Source organism: Macadamia integrifolia, chromosome 2 (assembly GCF_013358625.1).
Source record: "Macadamia integrifolia cultivar HAES 741 chromosome 2, SCU_Mint_v3, whole genome shotgun sequence".
Classification (NCBI taxonomy): domain Eukaryota; kingdom Viridiplantae; phylum Streptophyta; class Magnoliopsida; order Proteales; family Proteaceae; genus Macadamia; species Macadamia integrifolia.
Window position 1 is genome coordinate 1795744 of NC_056558.1, and position 19044 is coordinate 1814787.

General features: G+C 36.1%; 2 protein-coding genes across 2 annotated transcripts; one reads left to right on the forward strand and one right to left on the reverse strand.

The window, feature by feature from the left end:
- Positions 1–301: 301 nt before the first annotated feature.
- On the reverse strand, positions 302–3814 carry LOC122091881 (probable cysteine desulfurase). The gene is made up of 5 exons (XM_042662111.1): positions 3625–3814; positions 3029–3530; positions 2234–2435; positions 1606–2124; positions 302–730 (listed from the first exon to the last, which is right to left on the reverse strand). Exons 1-5 carry the CDS (start codon positions 3812–3814, stop codon positions 302–304), a joined length of 1842 nt encoding a protein of 613 aa, XP_042518045.1.
- Positions 3815–14558: 10744 nt separating this feature from the next.
- Positions 14559–18282, forward strand: LOC122061182 (ABC transporter G family member 1-like). The gene is made up of 8 exons (XM_042624395.1): positions 14559–15266; positions 15380–15459; positions 15590–16054; positions 16138–16224; positions 16372–16500; positions 16590–16781; positions 16860–16946; positions 17484–18282. Exons 1-8 carry the CDS (start codon positions 14678–14680, stop codon positions 18138–18140), a joined length of 2286 nt encoding a protein of 761 aa, XP_042480329.1. The 5' UTR covers positions 14559–14677; the 3' UTR covers positions 18141–18282.
- Positions 18283–19044: the final 762 nt, after the last annotated feature.

The window sequence follows — 19044 nt, forward strand, 5'->3', positions numbered from 1 at the left end:
AAAAAAAAAAAGAAAAAGTAATTGGTTATATACCAACTCCTCTTCTTGGATTGGGAAACATAAAAATTAAAACACTTTGAAACAGGAAAGAAAGAGTGAAATAGTTGTAAAATTTTATTTCTTGAAGCAAGATTTACAAGTGTAAGACTTAATGGGAATGAAACTCGTTTCTATAATTAAATTCAAGAGTGGTAAAAATACAATATAATATGAGAGTTTCGATTTGGGGTACCTTTGTACATGACCATAATGTTAAGGATTCTTAACATGCAATCCCTAGACAAGAGAACCAACTAAGTCTCTATACCCTAAAATGGGTGAGGGTTGGATCTATATCTTTTGGAACCCTACGTTGGGGAGGGAACTTGGGGAGGAAGTTGGCCACATACTTGGCAGTTTCTAAGTATGAAGTATATTTACTACTCACTCTAACAATCTTCTTAGATCCATTGCTATTGATTCTCATCCCAGCTGGCTTAGCTTCATCGAATGATAAGTCACTGATCAAATTTAGAGTAGTACTGTAGTCCTCCCCTAGTATATTCTCCATGAATTCTCTCGATTTGAAGGTCCACCTTCCAGTTTTCCAATTTAAGCTGTATAGTGGTAGGAATCGCTGACCATGTGTGGCAATGAATTCCAATGCAACTAGAATGAACTCAAACTCTTCAGTGGACATGTAGTAGGGGAAGCTAACTCGGGTCCATCCTGGCTTCACACCGGTGTAGCCCTATAAGAGTTTCAAAACTTAGTGTGGGTTACAATCAAATAATATGACGTTAGTAATCAACAACGCAGTAGAACAACAATTGACAGAAGAAAGAAGAAAGAGAATCACAAACATATACACATAACACAATAATTTACAAGGTTCGTTTGACTAAGTCCATACTGGCTCTACAACCACATGGGTCATATCGGGGTTGAATGAGAACCATTCGACTTTCACTAAAAGTAATGAAGAGCACTAAACACCTTGTGTGAGTGGCCCCAAGGAGGTAAGAGGAGTCAAAATCAGTTAGAACCTCATGCTTCCTAAGGCGAAGGTCCCTCATTCTCTTACCAAATCAGCTAAGATGCGCTATGTCCATATGTAACCGAGTTAGCGATAAAGCTAAGCTCGCATTATTTTGATAAAGAAATTACAAAACCCTAACTTATAGATAACACCTGTATATAGGGTCTTATCCACATTACAATATAGAGAAATCATAATCTCTGAAAATACAAAACTACTCTGATATAAACGACTCTCCAAAAATTCAGGTGGACCGCTGATATTGGGGAAAATTACCAATACTTAATGGATTAAATTGAGATCAGGTTTCACAATAACATATGATTCATCGATTGAAACAATCTTCCAGGGTTTTGAGAGCATATATATCTAGTTAATCTTGTTTGGGACTTTGGATGACTCATATACCAATTAGGTTTTCTTTCTCCACCAAACATCTCAATTAGCTTGTGATTTGGATATTCAACATTTCCAATGAGCTTTATGGGTGGACATCTTGAGGCTTCTTTCTCTCAAAGGCACACAAACAATCAAACTCACTAGTGATGGAGGCTTTAAGAATGTAAGTGATGAACCAATCTACTTACCTTTTGGATGGCAGACCGGAAGGCTAGTGAATGAGTCTCATCGACGCCAAGTAAATGGTGACCATAGGGTGCTGCACAAGCGCAGCCAGCTCGTGCCTGGATGCCAAAGAGGTCATTGAGGAGCTTTGCTACAAATGATCCATGGAGAGGCTTGTCTCTCTTGTTCCCCGTCTCTGCCCACATATTAAGACTTGTATCTCTTTCAGTATTTCTAATTATATTATCAGCCCAAGTAGCCTCATGAGATTTAGAGTCACTGGAGGAAGAATTTGTTGTGGAGAAAATCACGAAAGAGAGGATGGCTTGTCTCTGTGCTCTTGTATTCCCTAAAACCCATATATTGGGATTGGGAAGGAGTCTCTTGAGAGCTTCACTTACGTAAACATGTTCCTGGTTTTGGATCACATCGTAACCAATGAAGTCCTTCACCCAGAAAGCAAGTGCAGCTCTTATCTTCTGCAATATCAATGGAGTTCCAGCATCTTCCCTCTCTTCTACATCTTCATGGTACAAGGTTTGCTATGAAAATATCAAATTTGCAAATTGGCTATAAGTCTCTTTGGATGATGATGATTCATGAAGTAACAGATCAGATTACAAAACAACATTGGAGTGATATTGGGTTTACCTCTTCACTGAAACCATTAACAAAGTTAACAGTTCCACCTCCACAAGTAGAAGGGGCAAATGATCTCAACCTGTACAAGGCTTTGTTCATCAAAAGGATGCCAGGGGTTCCAGGCCCGCCAAGGAACTTATGTGGGCTTAAAAAAATGGCATCATAGCCCTCCAAGTCACCTGATCGCATATTGATCTCCACATAAGGACCACTATACAAAATAATGTTAAGTATCATACTTTAGAAATGAAAACCTAAAATGATGCAAAAACGAATGAAATCTGTAAATAAAAATCATACAACGGAAAGGATTTATGGGGTTAGGCAAGATTGCCAATGTCCATGGTAAGATCAGATTTGTTTCATCATCAATAGAAAATAGGGTAAAATAGGGTTACAGTCACTCATCCTCTCATACCCTCATATTACAGAGAAAACCATCACACTACAAATATATAGTGAAACCCTACATAAGCATATATTACCAAAATACCTATAGAGTCCTTAAAAAATTTCTTTGCAGACTGCTGCCGTGAACCCTTTGCCATGGACTCGCTAATTCATCAAAGTCCCAATAAGAAAGGTAACAGGCAAGTTGGGTCGATTACTCCAAGCCTACAGCCTCTTAACAACCCTTTGGAATCAACCCATAAATCCATGAGATAGAATACATGACATCCTACCCCAAGAATATACGAAACACAAGAATTACAAATAATTAATTGAAACGACATAGTAGATAACCATGTAAGTGATCATAATTTGATGAAACAATGATTGTAACATAAGCACACAGACACTTACCTTGCAGCGTAGTCGAAGCAAGCAAAAGCTCCATGTTGGTGAAGAAGCTCTGCAATTGCATTTGTGTCAGAGTAGATTCCAGTAACATTGCTACAAGCTGAGAATGAACCCAACATAGGACGATTGGCATCCTTGTAAAACTCTAGTTGGTTCTTCAAAGCTTGCATGTCTAGCAATCCATCATCGTCAAAACCAATCTCTATCACCTCAGCCAGGCTATTCCGCCATGAAAGGAGGTTAGAGTGGTGCTCATATGGCCCAACAAAGACAACCCATCTCTCCTCACTCCTCAGGATTTGGATTAACTTATCTCTCATGGTCGAAGGCACTGTGATTCCCATCACCTCTTGAAGGCGTTTGATAGCTGCAGTGGTGCCAGAGCCACAGAATATGAGTGCATCATCTGGTCCTGCACCAAGACAACTCTTGATGTACCTGAAAGCCTCCTTCACCATCTTGGTGGTCTTATACCCTACGTAGCTGTCACTTGTATGTGTGTTCCCTATGGTCATGAAATCAAAATGAAGTTGAAAATTTATATCTACTAGAACTATTGATTGTCATGATAAAGGAAAATTGAACAAGCATCAACATACCATAGAAAGGAAGAACATTATTGGCAATGAAGTCTTCAATGTAACGAAGGCCTCTGCCGGAAGCGGTATGATCGGCATAGGTGAGGAGGCATTTCCCAAAAGGGGTATCGAATTCGACATTGCCGCCAATCATCTGTGAGCGCAGCCATTCCAATTTGGTCTCTGGTGGATCAGTCTTGTTCACCTCCATTAATTGATAAGGATGATTTAAGTGGCCAAAGACCAAGTAGAAGAAGATTGATAGGTGAAACTTGGGAGATAACGAAGAAGAACAGTTCTAATATATATAGAATAAAGAAATGATAGCTATTGAATATGCTCGAGTCAAAATGAAGGAATTAAACAAAAAACTACATTATTATATGGTGTTGACTATAGTAGGATTAATATACGGGCCAGCCAAGCTACCTACCTATGTTCGTCATGACCGTGTCTGCATGGTTAGAACTCGAGAATCTGTATGGTGTGGTGGTGTAATCGTTTCCACCATTATCGAATATAAAAATCAAAAGAGATTAGGTCTTAATTTCGAAGTTTTGGAGTAATAAAATAATGGGAATGCACGGCACAGGTGGGTGTGAAATGATCATTACATCTTTCTTGATGGATGTCTACATGTGCACTTTCATTGGCCCGAGCACTGTTTCATTTTTTTATGTTGATAATTTATACGTCTATTTCTCTAGTTCAAATTCAATTTTTTTTGAAAATTTTCTTCTTCTTTTCTTTTCATTTCTTGACAAACAAACTAAATCTAGAATAATTAACGTGATCATGTAAGAACTGAGGATTGCAGAACCTTGACGGGGTCTATTTCATCTAGCTACACATCTCTTCTCTGTAATTTATTTATGAATTTAAGAAAATGAAAATGACATATCTGTACGCATACAGAAAAGAATAGGTCGTACCATGGCTGAGGTCTGGTGTGTTCATAAGTCTCCTCAAATGATCAGAATCAAAGACTCAAAACGCATTAATAAATTAGAATTTAAAGGTTCAATTCATGGTATCATCTCTGTTATTCTCCCTTCAGTAGTTGTTTTTGTTAGCAGTAATATATATTGTGTAAATATTCTATTTCGTTGTATATAATATTGACATTGAGTCTATATTACTTGCATGTTTAGGTGTTGTCCTATTTTATATATATATATATATATATATAGATAAAACTCCTTTGTATATCTATTCATTTTAATAGAATAGACTCAAGAGTTTTATAATCTCACTAGGTCACAATCTATATTTCCTGGGATGTTTAGTGTTCTAAGTATTCAAAGTCAAATATCAGCTAAGAGAGCAACCTACACCCACCAGCTCTAGCTCGTTAAAATAAAATCCCAAACCCTCCACCCACCCTGGCTCATTAAAATAAACACTGAAACCACATACAAGAAAATATAGAGACCCTTTCCTCCATAGGTATCGACCTAGGTAGTTCTTATATCCAGATATAAACCTCCTCCCGATATCCTATTATAGATTTTCTCTCAACACAACCTTTTGTAAAGTAAACATCGGGAGGTCAAAGGCTTCACACTTGTGAGAGACAGAATTCTTGATATTTCAAAGAGTTATTTTTTAAACTTTTATGTTTGGAAGTGTCTTTTTACACCTCTATAAATATATTTAGAACTTAATATGTTTTTTTAATTGCCTTCCAGTCTTATTGAAAAAAAGTTCTTTAAGGGTCTAAAAGGGTTTTAAAAAATAAATTGAAATTTACATCATTATGTCATTATCGAAAGGTGTCACTGTTTTGAGTATACATGTGAATTGACACCATCATTGTCATTGGAAAAAAATGTGTTTGATGGTAATCGGGGAAAAAAGTACGAATACAAATTAGTTGACAGCTAGAGGGGCGTCAATGAGAAATTCCCTTTATGCCTTCAAACCATTTAATACTAACACAAATTTCCATGATTACAAAGTTAATGTTATTATGCTCTATTGGGAACCTGTGGTGTAATCGAACTTGGTTGACTTGAAGTCACCATATATATACCCAAAGGGGTTGCGCGCTTTGTTGGTAAAGACTAAAGATCACCTCCTCACAATAAAGAGGCCAAGAGCTCAACTCTCCTCAGGGCCTACTTATCCACACAAAAAAAAAAAAAAAAAATCTAGGCAATCAGAAGGAGAGTGGCTATGCTGCACGGATGCTCAATGCTAAACACATGTTTTACCTATTAATTGCCTTTTAGAGTGCCTTGGAAGGCACCATTTCAAGAAGGAAACAAGGACATATCTCCTTTATTGAGTGCACATTCAATATATGTGCAAAGGAATTGTACTACAAAAAAAGTAACAATTTTGTACTTGACCACTTTAGTTACAATAAAATGCAGTTATATACTTTAGTGTTTAATGTGAAAATGCTTCTTTTATACAACAAAGGCTGTCCATCTTATTATGTGGCATAGAAAAGACGAGAGTTTTGTGTATAACACAAAAGATCATGGAAGGAGAGTGGCTATGTTGCACGGATGCTCAATGCTAAACACATGTTTTACTTATTAATTGCCTTTTAGAGTGCCTTGGAAGGCACCATTTCTAGAAGGAAACAAGGACATATCTCCTTTATTGAGTGCACATTCAATATATGTGCAAAGGAATTGTACTACAAAAAAAGTAACAATTTTGTACTTGGCCACTTCAGTTACAATAAAATGCAGTTATATACTTTAGTGTTTAATGTGAAAATGCTTCTTTTATACAACAAAGGCTGTTCATCTTATTATGTGGCATAGAAAAGACGAGAATTTTGTGTATAACACAAAAGATCATGGAAGATTATAAAAAAGATCCTGATCCCTTATTGTATGAATCCATGACCACCCAAAAAAATGGCTATTGACACTTGAGCAGCCGTGGAAGGTATAATTCGGTTTAATTATGAGGTGTGTAAAGTCTAATGCTATTACTCCTTTGGAGAGGCTTCCATTTGTAGATCGTATGCTCAACTTTCAACTTCGATCTAATATTTTGAGCTCAGATTTTATTTTATTCTTTGGAATGAGATTTTGGCCAAGGGGAGAGTTATATCAACCATGGGTTATTATAATCCCTTCGGTTAATCCTACCAAGTTGATGTATATATTATTAACTTGATTTCACTGAGAAATTTTTTATTATGTGAAATAATGCAATATGGTTAAGGTCCTTCATAATTAGTTTAATTAGTTTTTCATAAGCGATGTTGTCCTTAAACAGTCAAAACCAAATCTTTGATATGCTCTTCCATAATTTAGTGAGCTTTGAGATAATCCCTCATGGATCTTTTGGGAAATAATTTCTAAGAAATAGTTATGATGGTTGTAACGTAACAACTATGTACAGATGCTCTCCCTTTTTAAAAGAAGAGATTTGATTAGTTTTGATAATATTATTTGTGCGACAATAAGAATGGCTTTAGTTGGCATGACAACCCTCCCCCAAAATGAATATCTAATTTCTTCATATCTTATTAAAGAACTTTTTTTCTTAAAAGGTAAGGAAATGAAAGGAAGACTTACACACGAACATTAGGACAACCTAGTGGTGGTAGCTTCAGCTTGTGGAGCCGGCACCCAGGGGAGGAGGTCTTGGGATCGAACCCTGTCGTACGCATTGTGTGAGTGTGTGTGTGTGTGTTTTTATTTATTCTATACCCACCCGTGGGTTGTCCAGATGGTTAGGGCGGGGATTGTGTGGATTAGGCGCACGGTCTTAGGTTCGATTCCCCATCTGTGCATCTACGATTTAAGTGGAGATGAGCCTTACCATTAATGCACCGATCGAGGCTCATCCTCTTGTTAACAGGCCATTGTGACATTAATATTATCTGCCACCTCAAAATAGGATATTCCAATGATTTTAAATACTGGATTTTTTAAATAACAAATTAAGATTTTTCAACAGTGGTGGATGTTGTTTTTACCAAAAAAAAAAAAAAGGCAAAAAGTGGTGGGTGTTGTGATATGATAATTTTATTTTAAGGATATTGAATAATCACAGGTAAACAACAGTTCGCACGGGATAAGGTAATCATAAAATTTTGACCCATGTACATATATGGGGCAACTTTACTCCTGCAAAATATACATGCAAAAATTAGAATGCCATTTTTATACGCAGGTGTTATATATAAATTCCAGAATTAGAATGCCATTTTTTGAAGTTGAGATCCATTCAGGAGGTTTGTCATTGTGCTTAACTTATAGGTTTGATCCTATTTAAATTTACTTAATTATTATTATTATTATTATTATTTATTTTACTAATGAAAAATATATAAAAAGGAAAATTTAGCATTTTCCCTTTCTAATAAAAATTTTCATCAAATGAAAATGAAACTATGGCATTGTAATAAATTAAGACTTTGTATATTTCAAATAACTTTTCCATAACGTGTTGCATGCAGTGTATTATGTCTTACGTGTTTGTAGTGAGGAGCAAGGATCGAATCCATGGATGCATGAGCAGTCTTAATTTATTTTGATGCTACCAACTCGGTGGATCAATATCTTATTATAATTTAAATTCAAGGAAACTTTGGCAATGCTTTTCTTATTAGATAAATAATCTATAGAACTGAGAATCCAAAGTCACAGAAAAACATATCTATGAGGAGTGGAGTGAAGCTTCCACAAGAAGAGGATATAAAATGTGGGAAAAAAAAATATTGACAAATACAATTACATGGCAATCTATATTATATATTAATTCTTTGTTTTAATTGTTTGACTTTTGAGGGTGGTATATATATATATATATATATATAAACCTAGAATGCTTCTGATCACATTTTTGATGACCTGTACTATATTATAGGGCTTTACCAAGGAGAGGTCTTGGTTGATCATTTGCATATTTTATACAAACTTAATACGTTGTTTTCAAATAAAGAGAAAAAAAAAATCCTTTTTGTATGATCATATGTCCTCGATTGATAATTTTTTTTCACTTTGGTTGACATCTCATCCACTGCTTTGTTATCAAAATTCTTAACCGGCATAAGTCAATATTTTGAATTTTGAGCAATCTAGCAACCCCCCAAATAATAATAGGTTAAATGGATCCTCTCTGGTTGCGTGGCCCTGTGCTAGCTGCCCCGTTGTGAAATTAAAATAAAAACCCACCCCTTGTTGATGCCCATGTACGTATTCTCATAGGCTCTCATAATGGCTTAGGGGCTGTATAACTAGAGAATATTCTTTTCTCCATAATTATTTAAGAGGTAATAAGAGAATCCATGACATGTAGGGCTGATTGACTAATTTCCACTCCATGGCTTCTCGAAGCTTGTAATTCAGAATCCATATGTATTGCATGATCTTATCTTTAAAGCTTTATTTACCAAAAAAAAAAAAAAAAGAAAGAATCTTGATAGAATTGATATCCAATTTTCACTCCATGGCTTCTTGAAGCTTGTAATTCGGAATCCATATGTATTTCATGATCTTATCTTTAAAGCTTTGTTTACCCAAAAAAACAAAAAAAAAGAGAATCCTGATAGGATTGATATCCAATTTTCACTCCATGGCTTATCGAAACTTGAAGTTCAGTGTGTGTTACACGTTCTTATCAATAAAGCTTTGTTTACCTAAAAAAAGAAAAGAAAATCCTAGTAAGACTGATTGGCAAATTTCCACTCCATGATTTATCCAATATTGTGATTCAGAATCCATGTGTACTACACGTTCTTATCGATAAAGCTTTATTTATAAAAAAAAAAATTAATAGTAAGAGATTGGCTAATTTCCACTCCATAGCTTGTTGAAGCTTGTAATTTGGAACCTGTGGTACTGCATGTTCTTATTAATAACACTTTGCTTACCTAAACAATAAGAGAATCTTGATTAGGACTGATTGGTCAATTTCTACTCCATAGCTTTCTCAAAATTTGTAATTTAAAATCCATGTGTATTGCACATTCTTACCAATAAAATTTTCATTTAAAAAAATAAAGATAGAATCCTGATTAGATTAGTCATGAATTTCAAAATACAAACAAAAAACTTTGACATTACGCTTTCAAGTTTCAATCATTCGGATGCCTACCTTTTTTTCACACTTAAATAGATGTAAATAAATTTGTAAGTAGTTAGGATATATATATATATATATATATATATTTTCCTTTTTCAATTTGCAAGTGCTGACACACTATAAGAGAGGGTTGATTTGGTCAAAAACGAATGTTAGATGAATGGGAATATGAAGTTCCATCTCCTAAGTCCAAGCTAGCAATTGTTAATTATTTCCATGTAATTTTGGTCCAAAGTGAATATTAGATGCATGATATATGAAGTTCCATGTCCTAAGTCCAAGAAATTGTTAATTATTCCATGTAATTATTTTGATAAAAAAATGATGTCAGATGAATGGGAAATGAAGAAATCCAAGCCATTGTTAATTATTTGGAGAACACAATTGGCTCTTGGTGTGAAAAGACGAATGAGAATAATATGTACATTTTTTTTGGGAAAATGATTGGTACACCTCGTACATATCACAAATGAGAATCTGCTATGTTTATCTCTTTTGTCTCCCCTCTAAAATGACCATCCTACTCCTCCTGTATTATGCCCAATATCCCGCACACTCTTTGGTGCTATTTGCTAATCTATCCGACGTAGACAATGTGCCTATCTCTCTGCCATGTTTTTTTTCCCCTTCCAATATATATATATATATATATTCTCATTGGAAGCAACTACCAAACTCCCTTGATTTTGTTAAGTGTTGGTCATATATAGTCCATAGAAGGCCAGATGGGAATTCGATATAAAATACACATTTTTCATCTCCCCTCGACAAGTCCATATACACTTTGGCCAAGCATTCTTTGTGTTTTCAGGGTTTTCTATGTCTTTTCACATGAAATTATTTTTAAAAATTAAAAATAATTTAAAATTTTCATGTGAGGACAGGTGTGAGAAACCTCAATTATTCAAAGAATTTTCTCCATGCCCCCCTTTTTTTTTTTTTTTTTACTCCTTTATGATGCCTTCTGGTATTCTAGAGATTAAGAATGGTGGAATCTCCTCATGCTATGAGTAACATAAAAGGAGGGGGGGGGGTGTGATAGTCTACATACCAAGAATCCTAAATTAAATCTAAGCATTCCCACACCATGTGAGCTCTCCATTGAAACGGAGAAATGTGTGCAGCTTCAATGCCTATGTTAGTGATGATTTTTTTATTTATTAAAAAGTTTTTTTAAGTCAATGGGCATGGTATGCTTGTATCTCTGTTTCTATCTTCCTTCTTTTCATATAAAATGATCTTGTTGCTTTCTTATATATATATATATATTGTATATATGATCCTATTTTAGCGTAACTCATTGATGTGTGCCTTTATACAGCTTGCTTAATGAACCATTTTTCTTATTTATTTTTGTTTTGAGCTTTCTCCTTTGCTAAAAATAGAAAAAGAGTGAAAAACTGACTCAGTTCTTCGAATTTTAAAATATTACTTTTATGGAAATTATAACCAATAGGGACCTAGCTATGCATTGAAAAATCGATCCAAGGGCTGATTTATTGACATTTTAAAATCATTCTGTTTTTAGTTCAGACGAAGTAATCTAAAAGAAACCAAAATTTAACCAAGATAGATCTATTCCTAGTTCTTATCTAAAGAAGACTTTAGATAAATATCTGGATTAGAAAAACTACCTCAACAGAAAGATTTAAAACATTTGATTAATCCAAGCTGTAGATATTCTTATCAATTTGCTAAGCTAACATTTATTTATTTATTTATTTATTTTTTATTTTTTTTGAGGAGGGGGTGGGGTGGGGAGGTTACTAAGCAAAAACCATTAATCTTCTTGACAAGGGAAACTTTTAAAACTAGATATTACCAATGTATGAATAAGGATATGCAACAAATAAGACTGGCATGTGGAATTGAAGACATTACAAAAAAAATGATGATTAAACTGAGAACATGTTGGTGCTAATCGCTATTGACCCATTCATGGGTTTAATTAATGGAAGAATCTTATTGTAACCAAAATGGTAAAATAAGATGTTGTAGCTTTACGTTTTTTATCTTTTAAGATGACATACTTTTTCTTTTTCTAATGATGGTAAATCATGTTATTTCAAATAAGAACTGCATTAAATAACTTCTTGAAAATTATTTTGTATCTTTGCGAAAGGATAAGGATACACAACAATTAAGACAATCGAGTGCAATGAAGCTACCACCAAAAATGATGATTTAAATTGAGAACATGGCAAAATTCCATCATTTCACATAAACAAACATTAAATAAGGGATTAAAAATTGTATTAAATGACTTTAAACTCTTGAAAATGATCTTTCATACCTATCCACAGATAAGGATATGCAGCAATTATTATTGGGTAAAATGTAACAATCCCTACATGACTAGCATGTGGAATTGAGATACTTCAAAAAATAATGATTTAAATGGAGGACATGCAAGTGCTAATCCCTATTGATCTATTCATGTGTTTTCTTGATGGAAAAATCTTATTGGAACCAAAGTGGTGAGCTAAAAAGTTATAATCTATTTTTTTTTCCTTATAAGATTACATACTTCTTGTTTCAACGAGGATAAATTCTATCATTTCACATAAAAATTGCATTAAATAACTTTCAAGTTTTTAAAACTTAGTTTGCACTCCTAAATATGAATAAGGATATGCCACATTTAAGGCTGACATAGCTTGTATATTCCACATTACTTCTCTATGAACAAACTGAAGATAGGCATCCTAACAGTTAGTCCATCTATTTACTTTTTTCGCTAGCATATATGTTACTGAATTTCCTTCCCTATGTCAATGTGACATTTCCACTAGGCACAAATATTCTCCGTTAGGAGACAATGAGTGGTAGTAAGAATCCAACGGCAAGCTTGAATAACATTGGAGATCTTGGCAAGCTTTTTCAAAAAAAAAAAAAAAAAAAAAAAAAAAAACAATTACAATAATAATGATAATAACAGATTACTTGGGAATAAGACAAAATCGAAATTAGGCATCGGTCACCTTCCAAGCTTGAATTAGTATGTGTTTTAGAATTATTTTCGTTTGCTCATTGCTTTTGGCCTTATATTATAGAGCTTCCAGTTTGTTAAGATTTCAATAATCTCTGCTTGCGTGTCAATCCTTAATTTAATTTTGAGTTAATTACACAACTACTTTTAATTTGATCCCAGTTTTAAGTCAGCCGTGTCACACTAGTTTTCGTGTGACAAGACATGGCCAAAGACAAAGGTAAACTTAATTAATAAAATAAATTATATTAAATCAAATTAAATGCCCCTTCCCTCCACGAGAAGCTACGACTTAACTTATTAGAATTCGGTCTCTATTGTTTATACAATTTCTATTATTCCTTCATGATCCTAGCACTTAGCAAAGATCCCCTAACCTCGGGCCATGCTCTACGTACGCCAATAATTGAATATGAATAAGGGAGAAGCAATGTTTCTCTCCCATATCAGATTATCAGGGTTGATCATATGTTGACTTTTAAAGAGAATTGATGTGGGTTGATATGGTTTTGAATCTTTTTACTTAGTAAATAAATTTATGGGGTTGAGTTCTTTCAGACTCATAACAATGGTTTCAGAGGAATCGATTCTCGATCCAACCCACACACACAAGGGGTGACCTAGTGGTTCTGAAGCATGGTTGTTTATTACGGTCCCATATCAACATATGGTTTACACCTATCGCCACGCGACGGTAAAAACCTTGGAGCGGAGTGAGACTTAGAAAGGATTACCTGATCTAGCGTGGGCCACTATGGATATATAGAGAAATTTTCAGGCCGTATATCAAGTGACCAACAACTCTATGCTCCCAGTCGTTGAATATGCATGAGACTGTTTCACGATGGAGAGGATCTAAATCCTACCTTACCCTGTGTCATAAAACAACAATCAAAGTCGCAACATGTGAAAACGGGAGGGAAAATGTTACATACCTAAACTTCCCAATTATTATTATAATTATTACTATTATAGGTAGAATTATTGGTTATTACAGTAAGTGAATAATTAAGGGAGTAACTATAGGAAGAGTTATAGGGTGGAGTAGTGGAGAGAGATTATAAGGAAAACGTGGGGAGGATGGATTGTAAGGTGTAACCGATTATCCTATCGGCCTATCCTATATAATAGGAATTATTATGTAATAGAAGGGAGACAAGTAAATCAAAACTCAAATTTTCTTTCTTGAGGATAAGGTTAGGTCACCTCCTAATATGCTCAACTTTCTATTTTCTCTCTTTTTCTTATTTTTCCTCCCTATTTCTACTCAGAATAGTATCAAACAATTCAGTTCTTCCTTAAATTCTAAATTTATTTCAACCAATCCTTACTGCTTCCTTCTTCTTGGTTGAAGCGTTAAACACTGTGCTAACAACTCTTGACCTCCCAAGTCAAAGGGACCTGTGTGGCGAGTGGTGGTTAGCCATTCTCCATCTCTCTTCTCCAACATATTCTCCATTGCCTCACTGACTTTCACGGTGTGGATACTGGTGGACAGCGGCGGTAAAATAAGGTTCTCTTACACACGCTAGCTATAATACTACTATTAGTCTAGGAGGAAACGACCCAACTTCTCTTGCATTGGATATAGAAGACGTCTTCCATGAGACAAAATTCTTTTTCCCATTACTTTTTACTAACTTTGTAATTTTCCACACTCTCCTTCTCACGCAAACTATCAAATCAGAGAAAAAATCCACTACTCATATGATTACGAATCAATGACCGACATCTGTCTTACATTCTGTAATTACAAGGATAAAGAATGGTATCTCTGAGAACAAAAAGAACAAGTGTTAGATGCTGACTCATACGATCAACAAATTAGTTCTCAATAGAAAGATGCCATATTGAATTTTTTTTTTTTTTAGTGCTACCTGGGTTGTAAGAAATTCCCTTCCTCCGTCGTCATGGTGACTACTCATTTTCACACCGACACCCTTCCGCTGCTTATTTATGATGCTGCTTGCTTGCGTTTCTCCAAGTTCAAACCAACCTTCAACCACTTCCCTTTTAGTCTAAGAGGAGATGAGTTCCCCGGTATTCAATATCCCAAGATGGACACCTAGTACAAGTCCTACGAGATCACCCAAGTATAACCATGAACCACCACCACCACCACCACCACCACCACCACCACTACTCAACGCAGAGGTTAGAGACGACGGGGACTCTGAGAGCTTTGCCTCCGAGTCTGAGAGAGGTAACACTTCCTACAATTCCACCGACAAGCTCTTCCCTTTCAGTATTTCATTTTTCAAACCTGAGATCAGCCACCCGGATGAGTGCGTGAAGGGCCCAACAACCTTACCTGTTGGAAAAAAAGGGATCCAGTTTCAAGCTGAGATGCAAACCATTTCCCTGAGAAACCAAAGTCAGGGTGGAGGAGGAGGAGGAGATAATAGTATTAGTAGTTATGTTGGATCAGAGGATCTACTGAATGGAAATGGTGTCTACTTGACATGGGAGGACATGTGGGTGACAGTCTCCAATGGGAAAGGTGGATCAACACGAGCAATCCTCAAGGGGCTCACCGGATACGCTCAACCGGGTGAGCTCTTAGCCATCATGGGTCCCTCTGGTTGCGGAAAGTCCACACTCCTCGATACCTTGGGAGGTACGGTAGTGGTAACCCAATTTCGTTTCAGTATTAATTTCTCTTGCAGTTGCAGAAATCCAAATGGGCTTTCCCTCATTTTCCAATTTCATTGCTGCAATGTAATGTTACAGGACGTCTTGGTTCAAACACAAGGCAATCAGGAGAAGTGCTTGTCAATGGCCGCAATCAAGCTCTAGCGTTTGGGACTTCGGTAAGGATGACTTACCAAATCCAAACGAGCCTTGATTCTTTATTCTTCATCATCTCAAACTTTACTTCGGTAAGAAGTGCTTATCAACGTATTTTCAATATCGATTATTTAATCTCATATTTATTAACAGGCATATGTGACTCAAGACGATACATTAATGACCACATTAACGGTGAGAGAGGCCATATTCTACTCAGCCCAGCTCCAACTGCCCGATTCGATGTCACTATCTGAGAAGAAGGAGAGAGCAGAGACAAGCATTAAGGAGATGGGTTTGCAAGATGCCATGAATACAAGAATAGGAGGGTGGAGTGTGAAAGGACTTAGCGGGGGCCAAAAGAGGAGAGTGAGCATTTGCATAGAGATCTTGACTCGACCAAAGCTTCTCTTCCTCGACGAACCCACGAGTGGGCTCGACAGTGCCGCATCATTCCATGTCATGAACAGAATCGCCAAACTAGCCCGGCATGACGGAAGGACTGTAATTGCTTCCATCCATCAGCCCAGCACTGAAGTCTTTGGGCTTTTCGACAATCTTTGTCTTCTCTCCTATGGGGCAACTGTTTTCTTCGGCCCTGCTTCTCTAGCCAATGAGGTAAAAAATTTATATACAGACCCAGAAGGGTACAAGAACTATCATAGAGAAATCTGAAATGCCTTTTCATGAATTTAATGCAGTTCTTCACTGAAAATGGATTCCAATGCCCAACTTTGATGAACCCATCAGATCACTTCCTCAGAACAATCAACAAAGATTTTGAGCAGGTAAATTCACTATTACAACTAATTAATTTCACTGATTAATTAGTTCATGTTTAATATATCTGTTCATATGTCACTATCACCTTCTAATCTACTATGTCATTAAAGTTAGAAACAAAAAAAATGAGAATCTTAATTGTGGGTCCCCAGGACATCGAACAAGGCCATGGTGCCAAGACTATAACCACCGAAGAAGCCATTAAAATCCTTGTAAATTCATACAAGACTTCCGAAACATACCAGAAAGTTCAGATAAAGGTGTCTCGGTTACGCAACAGGGTATGTAAACACTAATTGAGTTAATTATTAATATTCTCCATCTTTCAATTAGAACCCTTTACTCAAACCATCTATCTAATGCTTAAAAGGAAGGAGCAGTGGTAAAGAAGGGGAGCCAAGCAGGATTCCTCACTCAGTCTCTGGTTCTCACAAGAAGATCCTGTGTGAACATGTTTCGTGATCTAGGCTATTACTGGTTGCGGTTTGCCATCTACATTGCACTGTGCTTATGTGTGGGCACAATCTACTATGATATTGGTCACACTTATGGATCTATTCAGGTAAATCATTGTAACTAGCTAACCATAATTAGGCAATATAAATAGGGTTATATCTGAAAATCTGGAACTTAATTTCAGGCAAGAGGTTCAATGCTCATGTTTGTAGCTGCATTCTTAACATTTATGGCTATTGGTGGATTCCCTTCCTTTGTCGAAGACATGAAGGTCAGTTGATCTCTGTATACCCTTTTTTTTCACAGTTAAATCAGCTTTATTACAAAGAAAGGAAAATTAACGGTACACAGGGATAGGCCTGGAACCTACAAGCCTCACTAGGACAGCCCCTAAGTCGGCAAGAAAAAATCAGCACCCAATGGTATTAGTCCAAGAACCCAAAACCCAAAGCACCAACGGTTTACATCCGGATTAAACAAGTCTAAACAGATGGTCGAAAATTCAAATTCGATCGATCAACATCCATATCCATTTAGAGATATTCTTATCCGATAAAAAAATATTCGGATCCAATCAAATCCGATTTGAATTCAATCCATATCTAATCTGTTTACATCCCTATCTCTAAGTCATTGCAAATGTCCTTATGATCATCTAAGTGGTCCGGATGATCAAGGAAAAAAAAAATTTCCCTAAGATTTTTTTTTTGGGGGCAATGCTAGAGCTTAAAAAATTTCCCACATGTACTTAATTACTGCCTTTTAACAGGAATTATATGTTAAACTCTTGTTTTTGTATTGAAATCAGATCTTTCAACGGGAGAGATTAAATGGGCACTATGGTGTGGCCGCGTATGTTGTTGGCAATACACTCTCATCCGTTCCTTACTTGATTATAAATTCTCTGATCCCCGGGGCACTTGCTTATTATCTTGTTGGTCTTCAACGAGGAATTGAACACTTTGCCTACTTTGCCTTGGTGCTGTTCATATGTATAATGTTGGTAGAGAGTTTAATGATGATCGTCGCGAGTATCGTACCCGATTTCCTTATGGGTATTATTACTGGAGCTGGAATTCAAGGAGTGATGATGTTGAATGGTGGTTTCTTTCGGTTGCCTGATGATCTCCCTAAACCTGTTTGGAAGTATCCCATGTACTACATTGCTTTCCATAAGTATGCCAACCAAGGATTCTATAAAAATGAGTTCGAAGGTTTAACATTTCCTAATAACCAAGCAGAAGGATCATCCACCATCACAGGAGATGAAATTTTGAGAAATATATGGCAAGTAGAAATGGGATACTCTAAATGGGTTGATTTTGCAGTATTGTTTGGTATGGTGGTTCTGTATCGTCTCATTTTCTTTGGTATTATTAAGACCATTGAAAAGGTTAAGCCAATTATCAGAGGTTGGTTGGCTGTTCCTCCTAAGGAAACAACACATCTAGTGGTGGATTCCTAAACAGAGAGAGAGAGAGAGAGAAATAAAGATGTAATCAAATGTTGCTCTCTAGTTTTGTAATATATTGAGGGTGTCTTCAACGTTTGGGTAGCTACCTACTTTGTAAAGAGGATCATATATGAACAACTCGTTCTTGTGGAAATTTGATCGACTCTAATATCTTGTCTGAGGGGAGTACAGATTCACAGAGTATGATTGTGATATTTCTCTTTTATCTTGAAACTCTAGAAAATCGTCTATAGTCGTTGCATCGGTGCAGTAAGCATCGAGTGATTGGAGTCCTTTGGGATACGTGTCTAGATGCTTTCAACCGTCCGATGTTCATTGCACCTCATCGCTCACTGCAGAGGATATGAACCTTGGCCTTGAGCACAAAGATGAGGGATCCTAATTTTATATGGATCTCCGAGACTCCAATACCTCCAAATCCAATGAATCCAACACGGGCTAGCATGGGCAACGGGGTTGGTAGACTAATGGAAGAAAGCCCTTGCCCTATCACCATTTGGGTTAACTGATCGTGGATTCGAGTCAATATGCCCCACATTCGCTCATTGGTCTTACGGAAACTCTCTTGGCCCTATATGGGCTTTGGTATGGGGCTATGATCACTATTACGGAGCATCTCTGGTTATTTTTTTTTTTGTAAGGTGCATAGGCCAGTAAATTTTTTCTCTTTCAGGGGTGAATAAGGAAAGATGGAAATTAGGATTGGACTCGAACTATTCCGATCCAAATTGACCGATTCCACACCCACTAGAGGTTATTAACCTCGATGCAAACCTATCAAAAAAAAAAAAAAAAAAAAAAAAAAAAAAAAAAAAACCTCGATGCAATGGTGACAACCCTATAATTTCAATCTGCAACTTTGTGTTCCGGATGAATTATCGAATCAGAAACCCAT